This window comes from Chiloscyllium plagiosum, unplaced genomic scaffold, assembly GCF_037043375.1.
Source record: "Chiloscyllium plagiosum isolate Xiang-an unplaced genomic scaffold, Cpla_swu_hap1 HiC_scaffold_16, whole genome shotgun sequence".
In the NCBI taxonomy this organism is placed as follows: domain Eukaryota; kingdom Metazoa; phylum Chordata; class Chondrichthyes; order Orectolobiformes; family Hemiscylliidae; genus Chiloscyllium; species Chiloscyllium plagiosum.
The window spans coordinates 27,099,193-27,113,076 of NW_028270154.1; the positions used below are offsets into that span (position 1 = coordinate 27,099,193).

At 40.5% G+C, this 13,884-nt stretch overlaps 1 protein-coding gene and 1 long non-coding RNA gene across 2 annotated transcripts in view; one reads left to right on the forward strand and one right to left on the reverse strand.

Annotated features, from left to right (window-relative positions):
• shroom1 (shroom family member 1) overlaps positions 1-13,884 on the forward strand; it is an 80,912-nt gene that overhangs the window by 59,397 nt on the left and 7,631 nt on the right. Inside the window, exons 6-7 of the mRNA XM_043703314.2 lie at positions 3,254-3,386; positions 6,376-6,648. Coding sequence (XP_043559249.2) covers positions 3,254-3,386; positions 6,376-6,648 — 406 coding nt within the window. The remainder of the gene's footprint in view (positions 1-3,253; positions 3,387-6,375; positions 6,649-13,884) is intronic.
• The window catches only part of LOC148147504 (uncharacterized), a 96,001-nt gene that overhangs the window by 27,694 nt on the left and 54,423 nt on the right, over positions 1-13,884 (reverse strand). The window lies entirely within an intron of this gene.

The following is a 13,884-nucleotide window of genomic DNA, read 5'->3' on the forward strand; positions in this document are numbered from 1 at the left end:
CGTGTTGCTTGTCGTCTGCGTGTGTGGCTACTAGGGATAGCTGGTCGTGTTGTTTCGTGGCTAGTTGATGTTCGTGGATGCGGATCGTTAGCTGTCTTCCTGTTTGTCCTATATAGTGTTTTGTGCAGTCCTTGCATGGGATTTTGTACACTACGTTAGTTTTGCTCATGCTGAGTATCGGGTCCTTCGTTTTGGTGAGTTGTTGTCTGAGAGTGGCTGTTGGTTTGTGTGCTGTTATAAGTCCTAGTGGTCGCAGTAGTCTGGCTGTCATTTCAGAGATGTTCTTGACATATGGTAGTGTGGCTAGTCCTTTGGGTTGCGGCATGTCCTCATTCTGTTGTCCCTCCCTTAGGCATCTGTTGATGAAATTGCGAGGATATCCGTTTTTTGCGAATACCTTGTATAGGTGTTCCTCTTCCTCTTTTTGCAGTTCTGGTATGCTGCAGTGTGTTGTGGCCCTTTTGAACAGTGTCTTGATGCAACTTCGTTTGTGTGTATTGGGGTGGTTGCTTTCATAGTTCAGGACTTGGTCTGCGACCACTAGGACTTATAACAGCACACAAACCAACAGCCACTCTCAGACAACAACTCACCAAAACTAGGGACCCGATACCCAGCATGAGCAAAACTAACGTAGTGTACAAAATCCCATGCATGGACTGCACAAAACACTATATAGGACAAACAGGAAGACAGCTAATGATCCGCATCCACGAACATCAACTAGCCACGAAACAACATGACCAGCTATCCCTAGTAGCCACACACGCAGACGACAAGCAACATGAATATGACTGGGCCAACACTACCATTATAGGGCAAGCGAAACAAAGAACAGCCAGGGAATTCCTAGAAGCTTGGCACTCATCCACAAACTCCATCAACAAACACATAGACCTGGACCCAATATACCAGCCACTACAGCGGACAGCTGAAACTGACAACCGGAAGCGGCAGGGACAGGCCACTATAAATGCCAGAGGAAACACCACAGAAGCGCTTCACAGGAGGCTCCCAAGCACTGAGGATGTCACCTAGACAGGGGACGAAACGTTTGCAACAAAAACTTCCAGCTCGGCGAACAGAACCACAGCAACGAGCACCCGAGCTACAAATCTTCTCACAAACTTTGAAAAGGTTATGCTATTTTCCTTCTTTAACTAATTTCTCCCCACTGCAGAGCTTCTACATCTCTGTTTAGCTCAGGATGAAGTTTAAAACTTAAGCAAGCAGCACTATGTTTCTTCACTTGTTGTGCTTTGAAATTGTTCAAATGCCAAGTGATCATTGATTAATCCCTTGGGTTATTCACAACCCATGTCATACAGAAAAGTCCACTCACTGTCACTTTGACATGACAGTGATAATGAAATATATATTCTGAACCAGAGAACAACTGAAAAATATAGTACCTTTGTGTTCCAACTAATCTCAAAATCAGTAGATGCACTCAGTAAACCAATGGTGGGGGTAAATAGAGGCAGCAGCTATGTGACGTGTCACTCATCACATGGTATCATATACATTTGAGGACAGGTGTAGCAAAACCCACCCTCACAATGGCACACAGCAAGAAGTAATAACTGGTGTTTCAACAACTTATTTAGGATTAATAATTTATTACAACTGTCAGATATCATTGAATTTTGGATCCATCAGCAATTCCCCTGTGTTCTTTTAATTTTCTCCAAGATGAATGAAGAGACAGATGTGATATTGATATGTTTATCTGTATTATTTAGTATCTCACACACTGTTAAGGAAATGGATTGCAGAAAATGGGTAAGAATATGCCACTGGACTCTGCTGAATAACATTGACTTGAAAATCTTTGATGTTATTTTTATGATACTCTCAGGATGAATGTCAATGTGAGAATGGTCATTAGACCTATCTAACCTTATCCATCCCAAAAAAAGTATAGTTACCATCATCGCAGCATTTGTTTGTTAAATCACTCCGGGATTATTATCTTTATTGTCTGATACAGAAATCCTTGTATGTCGACGGATCATTTTGTGAACAATAGTTTCCTGATATTAGACTTAATATGACCTTTTACCAGCTAGTTCTTGGGCCCATTGTTCTATTATCGAGGTTCAGTTTGAAGTGTAGGGATTGTCAATTTAAGATTCCTTCTGATGTAGGTATTGGCAAGCAAGGGGAAAACTGGGGAACAAATGAGTCAACAAGATGGACCCCCAGCACTTAAGTGTGGCAGACAAGGTCAGCTGAGCTCATGATAGTTTCAAGGTGAGAAAAATGGAGTTCAGGGTGATTTGGCAATGGCAGACCTGCTCATCCAATTTTTTGTCCTTCATTCTGATTTAAGAAACAATTTCAGGTGGAATTATAGAGAAAAATCCAGCATTTAAGGCTCTATTTTAACATTCACTGCCTGGCATAAACCAGGCATAGAGCCAGTTAAATTAAATTGAGAAAATCCAAACCCAAATTGTCATTTGAAATTGTAGGCAGCAGGGACACTTACTGCTGATCATATAGCATCACCTTCAATTCTCTTGCCATCTGTTCTGACATGACATTGGGAGTCATGTTGCAATAGTGCCAAGCTCGTTGGCCTGTGTTAACAGAATTACCTTCAGTGGTAGCCCATCTTACAGAGAATTACATAGCTTTTACAGTGCATCCACTCCTGTATTTGTGTTGCATTTTACTTTAGCAAACCCCATCATCCTTCTCTTCCTTTCTCCCTCACGTACTTAAACACATCAATATGCCAGATTACCTGTGATCCAGGAAACTCAGTCAGGGTACAACGGAATGAACAGATGTCCTCCTTTATTCTGTCTCTAAACGAGTGAATCTGAGGGTGAGGATCAGCCATGACCCTTTCAATAATAGAGCAGTCTTGAGATGGCCTAATACCCCATGTTCAAAGAAATTCCCACCTGATCTATTGCTATTGTGTGCTTAAAAAAGTTTGAGAATTGTGTTGACTCATCAGCGGCTATATACTGTAGCTCATACCTATTAAACACTTGGGCTAGGACTCCCTCAAGTGTACTTAACTCAGGAATGTCTTGCTCATTAAGAGAGGATGTATGGTCTCAGTAATTTGAGAAGAATTTGAACCCATGTCAGAGATTCAAAACAATATAAGTTCACACCCAGTCTCTTCTCTCCCAATAATTTATGTTAAAATGACAGAATTACAGTAAGTTTAATTGGAGTGTTAATGCAGTCCTTTGGAAATGTAATCCCTACTTTGTGTTCCTATTCTTTTCATTAGAGACAAGCAACATAATCCACACCCATTTCTAACAAACACAAATTTCCAATCTGAAATATCAATGAAAATCAATCAAAAACAAGAAAGCACCAAGGGTGAAATGGAGTGTCAAAGTGATGCGACAGAGAAGAAGGTGAGTGTTAATTATGCGATCCTGGTACAACACCATTCCTCTCTCAGCTACCTCCCCCCAGCCCCACACCCCCTCCTATTTATCTCTCCACACCCTCTGTTCATAAGCCTCATTTTTGGTAAAGGGCTCTTGCCCGAAACGTTGATTCTCCTGCTCCTTGGATGCTGCTTGTCCTGCTGTGCTTTTCCAGCACCACACTCTCAACGCTATTCCTCTGAAGCCAAGAGGGGAGCTGTCAGCTAACACTGAACATTCTATGTGCAGCAGTTAACCCATTTCTTACACTCTATTCCAGTATTTTATACACTAATATTATCTCTAATGTAGCATGCTAATTTTGTATGAGCCATGCCTTTTCTTAAGGAAAAAGTTCACAATGTCCTAATGCCTTTTCAGTAGGTAAACATATGTAAATGGTTAGTTCTGACTATTGGGAGGTACTCTACTGCATTCAAATGAATATAATACCACATAGTTTTCCAATAAAGCAATACAAACAAGGAGAGAGGATTTCTTCTGCGTAGCTTTATCAGAAATATGTGGGTCAGTTAGCTAAGTTGACAGCAACAGCATGAGGTCAATTCCTGCACTGGCTGAGCTTACTACAAAGGTCCTATTTCTCAACGTCACCCTTTGTATGAGGCATGTTGACCTTCAGGTTCAGCTTATCACCAGTTGTCTCTCTTTCTTTCTCTTTCTCTCTTTCTCTCTCTCTCTCTCTCTCTCTCTCTCACTCTCTCTCATCAGAGAACCACAGTGATTGTACCTTTTCTTATTATAAATATATTTGTCATAGATGAGTTTTTAATTTTGTTGCACACAGAGTATGCCTTCACATTGTAAATTTTAAATATTTCACACCATAATAGATAGATTTTGTCTACTCTGCAACAGCATTTAAACGTCCTCCATGAATTGATGGAGATAGTGAGGACGATAGATGCTGCAGAATCAGAGTCGATAAAGTGTGGCACTGGATAAAGTACAACAGGTCAAGCAGCATCAGAGGAACAAGAGAGTCAGTGTTTCAGGTTTGACCTAATGAAGACTCAAGCCCAAAACATCAACTCTCTTACTCCTCAGATGCTACCTGACCTGCTGTGATCTTTCTAGCACCAGACTCCATGAATTCAAGACTGCACATTGCAGATTTAAGGCCTTTGAAAAACCAAAACTGAAACTTCTTTGAGAGTGCTAATTTCAAAATGGTTCTGTTGGGTTTGAGTTTTCTGCATGTCTGATTTATACTCCAGCCTCTTCCATTGTCTTCAAAACTTAGATCTGCTGGAAGTGGATATCTAAATCTAAGATGACCCCACCATTTTTACAGGTCTTCAGAGATATTTTGACTCGGCAGTTATCCAGACCTTAATCTACTTCTATTGACTGTGGGCATTTCTTAAATCCTGAATTTAACACTTGAAGGATACCCCTTCAACAAATTACAGAACACCAAGCTCTCAGCTCCACAGTAATTATTAACACAAGAAGCAAGTAGAAATTTTCAATGAATTAAGCAATAATCTGTAATCCTGGGACATATATATTAGAAAATGCTCCAACTAGCCCCTGCACATTGATGAACATCAAGGCATTTTGTAATGCTTTTCTGTACACCTATACACAGTAAAGCAAAATGCCCTCAGTTCCAAATTAGAGAGTTCCTGTCAGTTATTAGAGTCATAGAGTCATAGAGATGTACGGCACGGAAACAGACCCTTCGGTCCAACAGTCCATACCGACCAGATATCCCAACCCAATCTAGTCCCACCTGCTAGCACCCGGCCCATATCCCTCCAAATCTTTTCTATTCATATACCCATTCAAATGCCTCTTAAGTGTTGCAATTGTACCAGCCTCCACCACTTCCTCTGGCAACTCATTCCATACACGTACCACCCTCTGTGTGAAAACGTTGCCCCTTAGGTCTCTTTTATGTCTTTCCCCTCTCACCCTAAACCTATGCCCTCTAGTTCTGGACTCCCCCATCCCAGGGAAAAGACTTTGTCTACTTATCCTAGTCATGCCCCTCATGATTTTGTAAACCTCTATAAGGTCACCCCTCAGCCTCCGACACTCCAAGGAAAACAGCACCAGCCTGTTCAACCGCTCCCTATAGCTCAAATCCTCCAACCCTGGCAACATCCTCGTAAATTTTTTCTGAACCCTTTCAAGTTTCACAACATCTTTCTGATAGGAAGGAGACCAGAATTTCTTGCAATATTCCAACAGTGGCCTAACCAGTGTCCTGTACAGCCGCAACGTGACCTCCCAACTCCTGTACTCAATACTCTGCTGGTTACACAGAGGTTTGTTTCTGTATTGCTTTCTGGTGATATCATGTGGCTGGCAAATTGGCAAAAGACAAACTACGTACACCTTGGTCGTTTTTTGCTTTGCAATTTATATGTTTCTATATATTTCAAGACAACTAGGGACAGGCAATAAATGCTGGCTAGCTAGCGACACCATGAGTGAATACAAAAAAGTATATATTTTGATATTTTAATATTGAGCAGAATGAGTACACTCCTGAAAATGTGCCGCTAACTTCAAGACAAGGTACCCCTTCAGCAAAATTATAAAATTCAAACCTTTTAAATAGATTCATGATTTGTTGCCCATAATGCACAGATCTCTTCATCCAATATTGTTGCCTCTTCCTGGGATCTGTACCAAAGGAGCACATTCCAGTCCTACCTACTGCCTGGCAGGTATAGGAGACACTGGTAGTATAAATAGTGGCTGCAGTTTTGCTGTGTTTTTGATGCATTCCCATTCACTGCTAGTTCAAATGGACACCATGGTTAAATTCTTCCAGGCTTCAAGTTGCAGGAACCAGGCAGTTTGTCATTTGCTTTAATCCCCATTTGTGGCTCTTACGCCCCATATTAAAAGCACGCCTGCCAACTCTCAAACAGATATAAAATTGCTAATAGATTTGAAAATAATGTGCGTGTTAAAAGCTATTTTGCTTTTTTATTTCCAGAAGGAGTTAATTAACACCATTAAATGTAAACTTCAAAAGCTTCAGGAAGTTAAAGCTGGCTTAAATGTGGATATCAAAAGAAATAGCACACTGGGTGATGACATCCAGGCCTGGGTGAATGAAGTCTGCACGCCTAATGAAGTCCAGAAATACAACACATTCATTGAGGATCTGGACAAGGTGATGAACTTGCTGCTGTGTCTATCTAGCCGTCTGGTGCGAGTGGAAAGTGCCCTGAGTAAAGTCAGTGAGGCCACTGACGTGGAAGAGAAGGTTTGTCATAATAATTAAGTTATATTCAGTTTGACATTTTACTTCAGCTACTACTAAAGCCTAGGAGATAAAAATATTCTAATTGTTATTACCAGAATATTTTAAATTTCCCAGTGATTTTAGCAATTGATTTATGTAGATTTTGGTGTCCCCTTCTTGTGGTAATTAAAGTACAGAGGAAGGCATAATTGGGACATGAACAAAATACTGTACAGTACTTTCAAGTTTCACAACATCTTTTCAATAGGAAGGAGACCAGAATTGCATGCAATACTCCAACAGTGGCCTAACCAATGTCCTGTACAGCCGCAACATGACCTCCTTCTTTTTCTTAACCAAACCCTCAATTTCTTTAGTCATCCAGCATTCCCTATACCTACCAGCCTTTCCTTTCACCCTGACAGGAATATACTTTCTCTGGATTCTCGTGATCTCATTTCTGAAGGCTTCCCATTTTCCAGCCGTCCCTTTACCTGCGAACATCTGCCTACAAGCTTTCGAAAGTCCTTGCCTAATACTGTCAAAATTTGCCTTTCTCCAATTTAGAACTTCAACTTTTAGATCTGGTCTATCCTTTTCCATCACGATTTTAAAACAAATAGAATTATGGTCGCTGGCCACAAAGTGCTCCCCCACAGACACCTCAGTCACCTGCCCTGCCTTATTTCCCAAGAGTAGGTCAAGTTTTGCACCATCTCTAGTAGGTACATCCACATACTGAATCAAAAAATTGTCTTGTACGCACTTAAGAAATTTCTCTCCATCTAAACCTTTAACACTATGGCAGTCCCAGAATATGTTTGGAAAGTTAAAATCCCCTTCCATAACTACCCTATTCATCTTACAGATAGCTGAGATATCCTGAAAAGTTTGTTTCTCAATTTCCCTCTGACTATTAGGGGATCTATAATACAATCCCAATCAGGTTATCATCCCTTTCTTATTTCTCAGTTCCACCCAAATAACTTCCCTGGATGCATTTCCGGGAATATCCTCCCTCAACACAGCTTCTTGTCCAGGCTTGCAATGTGGTGTACTTGTGTGTAATAATGAAGGCTCCTTATATTTTTCCTGTAATCTTCCATACGATGTGGACATGGTTAAATGTCAGTATGCCACCATCTCCCCTGTTAATACATAGAGCCCTGTCTATCCAAATAGAAAGCACAAGTACAGCTATACAATCCTTTACCCGAAATCCGAAAAGTTTCAAAATCGGAAGTCTTTTTCATGAAGTTTTTTCTCCATAACAAGGTTGTTTGGACTGCAAACAGTAAATCCAACTCCACAACCACTCCATGTCACTCAGGTGTGATGTGGAGCATGGTCTAGCACTGGCAGGCATAGTCTATCTCAGCGCTCATAGTACTTTCAGGTTAGTCAGCTGTTCAGTAAGAATTTTTTTATTTCACCAAGTGCTGGATGTCTTGAAATGCATAAAAGTGGATAAATCGACAGGACCTGATCAGGTGTACCTTAGAACCTTTGTGGGAAGCTAGGGAAATGATTGCTAGGCCTGTTGCTGAGATATTTGTATCATCAATAGTCAAAGGTGAGGTGCCGGAAGACTGGAGGTTGGCTAATGTGATGCAACTGTTTAAGAAAGGTAGTAAGGACAAACCAAAGAACTATGGACCAGTGAGCCTGATGTCAGTGGTGGGCAAGTTGTTGGAGAGAATCCTGAGGGACAGGAGGGACATGTGTTTGCAAAAGCAAGGACGGAGGAGGGATAGTCAACATGGCTTTTTGAGAGGGAAATCATGTCTCACAAAGTTGATTGAATTTTTGAAAAAGTTACAAAGAGGATTAATGAGGGCAGGGTGGTAGACATGATCCATTTGGACTTCAGTAAGGTGTTCGACAAGGTTCCCCACGGGAGACTGGTTGGCAAGGTTAAATCTCATGGAATACAGGGAGAACTAGCCATTTGGATACAGAACTGGCTCAAAGGTAGGTGACAGAGGGTGGTGGTGAAGGGTTGTTTTTCAGACTGGAGGCCTGTGACCAGTGGAATGCCACAAGGATCAGTGCTGGGTCCACTATTTTTCATCATTGATATAAATGATTTAGATGTGAGTATAAGAGGTATAGTTAATAAGTTTGCAGATGACACCAAAATTGGAAGTGTAGTGGACAGCAAGGAAGGTTACCTCAGATTACAATGGGAACTTGATCAGATGGGCCAATTGGGCTGAGAATTGGCAGATGGAGTTTAATTGAGATAAATGTGAGAGGCTGCATTTTGGGAAAGCAAATCTTAGCAGGACTTATACACTTAATGGTAAAGTCCTAGAAAGTATTGATGAACAAAGAGACCTTGGAGTTCATAGCTCCTTGAAAGTGGAGTCACAGTTAGATAGAATAGTGAAGAAGGCATTTGGTATGCTTTCCTTTATTGGTCAGAGTACTGAGTATAGGAGTTGGGAGGTCATGTTGCAGCCATACAGGACATTGGTTAGGCCACTGTTGGAATATTTCGTGCAGTTATGGTCTCCTTCCTATCGGAAAGATGAGGTTGAGTAGTCTGGGGTTGCTTTCCCTGGAATGTTGGAGGCTGAGGGGTGACCTTATAGAGATTTATAAAATCATGAGGGGCATAATTAGGATAAATAGACATAGTCTTTTCTCTGGGCTGGGGGAGGCCAGAACTAGAGGGCATAGGTTTAGGGTGTGCGGGGAAAGATATAAAAGACCTAAGGGGCAACTTTTTCACGCAGCGGGTGGTACGTGTATGGAATGAGCTGCCAAAGAAAGTAGTGGAGGCTAGTACAATTGCAAAATTTAAAAGGCATCTGGATGAATATATGAATAGGAAGGGTTTGGAATGTATGAGCCAGATGCTGGCAGGCGGAACTAGATTGGGTTGGGATATCTGGTCAGCATTGATGGGTTGGACCGAATGGTTTGTTTCTGTTCTGTATGTCTCTATGACTCTATGACTGTTAAACTGTCACTTATTCCAAAATCCGAAAAATTTCAAATTCTGAAAACCAACTGACCCCAAAGGTATGGATAAAGGATTGTGTACCTGGACACACTGTATATTTCAGCTTTAGAAAATAGGTGGTAAACATTGTCGAGTTCATTTATTATGGCAATCCCTTAATTAATCAGAATCAAGCTATGTCATTTACAATTTAAACAATGTCTGGGTGTTAACTGTCAGTCATCATTAACTGGTCCAGTTTCTGTGGCAAAGGCTTTAGCAATCAGAGTTCACTTGACAACTAATTAGAATTCTCCTCGCACGTTCTATAAAGGCTGTTTACCTTTACTTTGGTAATTCATGTGAATTGTCCTCTTGAGTGCAAGGTGAAAAGTTGAGACCAAATGTGTCTTTTTTCAGCAATAAATGACAGAAAACCAGAAATTGTTATTGATCAGAAAGAAGAACTTTACTTAACTTTTCAAAGTTGTTATTGTTGCTAGACTGTTACATGTTACTATACATACCGAAATTAGGAGTGGTGTCAGGTTAAATGTTTTAATGTCCCAAATAATATAAGCATGCAGCACAATGGAGGAACATATGGCAGATAAGAATAGTGTAGAACTTCGATTACTTCATGCACTAACAAATTATGTCAGCAGCTGTATTGATATAAAAATATAGCTATATTGAGAAAACATATTTCTACAGTGCCCTTTTGATTTAATGTATAAAATATCCTAAAGTTTTATAATATGATAATTTCACATAACGACATACAGCTGATATTATGCCAGATGACTAAAAATTTAATCAAACAAACGTGTTATAAAGGAGGAAAGTGAGTTAGAAAGGTAAAAAAGTGTAGTAAAGGAATTCCAGAGCTTAGGACATAGGTAGCTGCTGACATGGCCATCTGTGTCAGAATGGTTTAAATCAGAGAGGGATGCTCAAGAAACTAGAATAAATGAGTGCAGATATCTTGGAGTATTATGGTGTTGGAAGAGATTACAGGATAGGGAGGGAAGTGGCCATGGAGTGTTGCCAGATAGTGTGATCAACTAGGTTAAGAAATTCAAGCAGTTTATCATTGCTGCAGTCACACAAAAAGCATTTGTGATTATGAAAAGAATAATTTCAGTACTAAAATGTAAACGAATAAAACAAATATGGAAGATATAGACTGTAGGGAAATAGATGGTGACATCTAGCAAAATGTCCAGATTACAGAGGAGGAAGTGCTGGATATTTTGAAAAGGGTAAAGGTGGATAAATCCAAAGGACCTGATCAGGTGTACCCGAGAACTCTGTGGGAAGCTAGAGAAGTGATTGCTGGGCCTCTTGCTGAGATATTTGTATCATCGATAGTCACAGGTGAGGTGCCTGAAGACTGGAGGTTGGCTAACGTAGTGCCACAGTTTAAGAAGGGCGGTAAAGACAAGCCAGGGAACTATAGACCGGTGAGCCTGACCTCAGTGGTGGGAAAGTTGTTGGAGGGAATCCTGAGGGATAAGATGTACATGTATTTGGAAAGGCAAGGACTGATTAGGGATAGTCAGCATGAATTTGTGCGTGGGAAATCATGTCCCACAAACTTTATGAGTTTTTTGAAGAAGTAACAAAGAAGATTGATGAGGGCAGAGCAGTAGATGTGATCTGTCTGGACTTCAGTAAGGCGTTCGACAAGGTTCCCCATGGGAGACTGATTAGCAAGGTTAGATCTCATGGAATACAGGGAGAACAAGCCCTTTGGATACAGAACTGGCTCAAAGGTAGAAGACAGAGGGTGATGGTGGAGGGTTGTTTTTCAGACTGGAGGCCTGTGACCAGTGGAGTGCCATAAAGAATCAGTGCTGGGTCCTCTATTTTTTGTCATTTACATAAATGATTTGGATGCGAGCATAAGAGGTACAGTTAGTAAGTTTGCAGATGACACCAAAATTGGAGGTGTAGTGGACAGTGGTTACCTCAGATTACAACAGGATCTGGACCAGATGGGTCAATGGGCTGAGAAGTGGCAGATGGAGTTTAATTCAGATAAATGCGAAGTGTTGCATTTTGGGAAAGCAAATCTTAGTAGGAGTTATACACTTAATGGTAAGGTCCTAGGGAAGGTTGCTGAAGAAAGAGACCTTGGAGTGCAGGTTCATAGCTCCTTGAAAGTGGGGTCACAGGTAGATAGGAGGGTGAAGAAGGCATTTGGTATGCTTTCCTTTATTGGTCAGAGTATTGAGTACAAGAGTTGGGAGGTCATGTTGCGGCTGTACAGGACATTGGTTAGGCCACTGTTGGAGTATTGTGTGCAATTCTGGTCTCTTTCCTATTGGAAAGATGTTGTGAAACTTGAAAGGGTTCAGAAAAGATTTACAAGGATGTTGCCAGGGTTGGAGGATTTGAGCTATAAGGAGAAGCTGAACAGGCTGGGTCTGTTTTCCCTGGAGCTGAGGGGAGACCTCATAGAGATCTACAAAATTATGAGGGGCATGGATAGGATAAATAGGCAAAGTCTTTTCCCTGTGGTCGAGGAGTCCAGAACTAGAGGGCATAGGTTTAGGGTGAGAGAGGAAAGATATAAAAGAGTCCTAAGGGGCAACATTTTCATGCAGAGGATGGTACGTGTATGGAATGAGCTGCCAGAGGATATGGTGGAGGCTGGTACAATTGCAACATTTAAGAGGCGTTTGGATGGGTATATGAAGAGGAAGGCTTTGAAGGGATATGGACCAGGTGCTGGCAGGTGGAACTAGATTGGGTTGGGATATCTGGTTGGCATGGACGGGTTGGACCGAAGGGTCTGTTTCCGTGCTGTACATCTCTATGACTCTATGAATCTATAACATGTCCCAACATAGTTAAGAAATAATTCAATTAGCCAAATTGCAAATATGCATCAACTGGATAAATTGATTCTGGCTGCAAGCATGGCATGGATGTGAAGTACCTGAGTTTGTGAATTTTTAAGAAGTCATTAAGACGTGACCACTTGTGTTCACCTGAATCAAAAGCATTTCCACCCCAAAACCTAGAGTTGCAATCATATATTCTGTGAACGACTGCCTTCATGCTTCTGAAATGTTTTGACAGAGTTGAATGTGGCATTCAAGCTGAATCAGCACATGCTGTTATTTCATCATCAGGTGTTGATTCCCCTAATCTGTTTAGCAGCACAGTAATGAATCTTAGTGAAGAAAAGAGGTCAAACATGTTGCATCAACTACTTAGAGAAGGGATCAACATTCCTGGGCAATAATGAACAAGAAAGTCACCCTAAAAGTATCACATTCTTAGGCTTCTTAGAACTCATAAGCTGATTTGATTAATGTATATCAGAGCTTAATGCCTAATTTGAAAATGCTGGCTGAGGAAATTGGAGTCTTTAACCTTTTCTCATAAACTTATTCAAATGATCACTGGAAAAATCTGATGGCAAGATGAAATGAGAGATAAAACAAACCAGAACCAAACTCAAATTTAATCAGCATCCTCTGGCCTTTCTCACATTAGCCAGCATTTTGCTAAAGAATAGAAATTTGGTTGAAAGATTCTGGAAGTTTATAACTTTAATGTATAACAAAGAAACTGTGTAAGACACTTGAAGATTTCAAAATATATGCTGCTGATCTTGGTGTGTAAAATTACAACATCACTGATATTGATAAATATTCAGTTTTTAAGACTATTATAAGTGTTGCAGAGTGGTCAGATTTTTGTTTGGATAAAACACTGAAACAAGATTAACCCAATGAGGTGAATGTAAAAGGAGCCAGAGCATATTTTTTGAAATGTTGAGGAATTGCCTGTGTGTTCAGACCTGCAAAGTGCTCCCCATTCTTTAACCACACTGAATGAATTTGGGAATGCTCCTTCTCAAGATTGCCGTGGTTTTTACTATTATTGCACAATGGAAATATCCTATGATTCCATTGTATGTTGTTACCAAATGCAGATAGCTGACCCAATGTTGTTACATTGCATTATCTGATTTACTATTTCCACACCTCATTAAAGTTTATAACAGGCTGAAACCTATATTACACCCTTCTGTTCTGCTAAGCCCTAGGATACTTCCACAGTGCTGCCAAATCTATGAAACCACCATTGTTTTTCAAACTATCAGTGAACTACTAACTGTGAATAACGATGAGATACTTTGTAAATGCTCAGAACTAATGCAGCACTGAGGAAGTACAACATTGTCAGCAGTACACTTTCAGATGAGATATTCGACTTTAAGACATTTATATTTAAGACATTCAACTTTTGTACTTGCAGAATTGCATTTTGTTTTGCTCAAAAACTGCATGAAT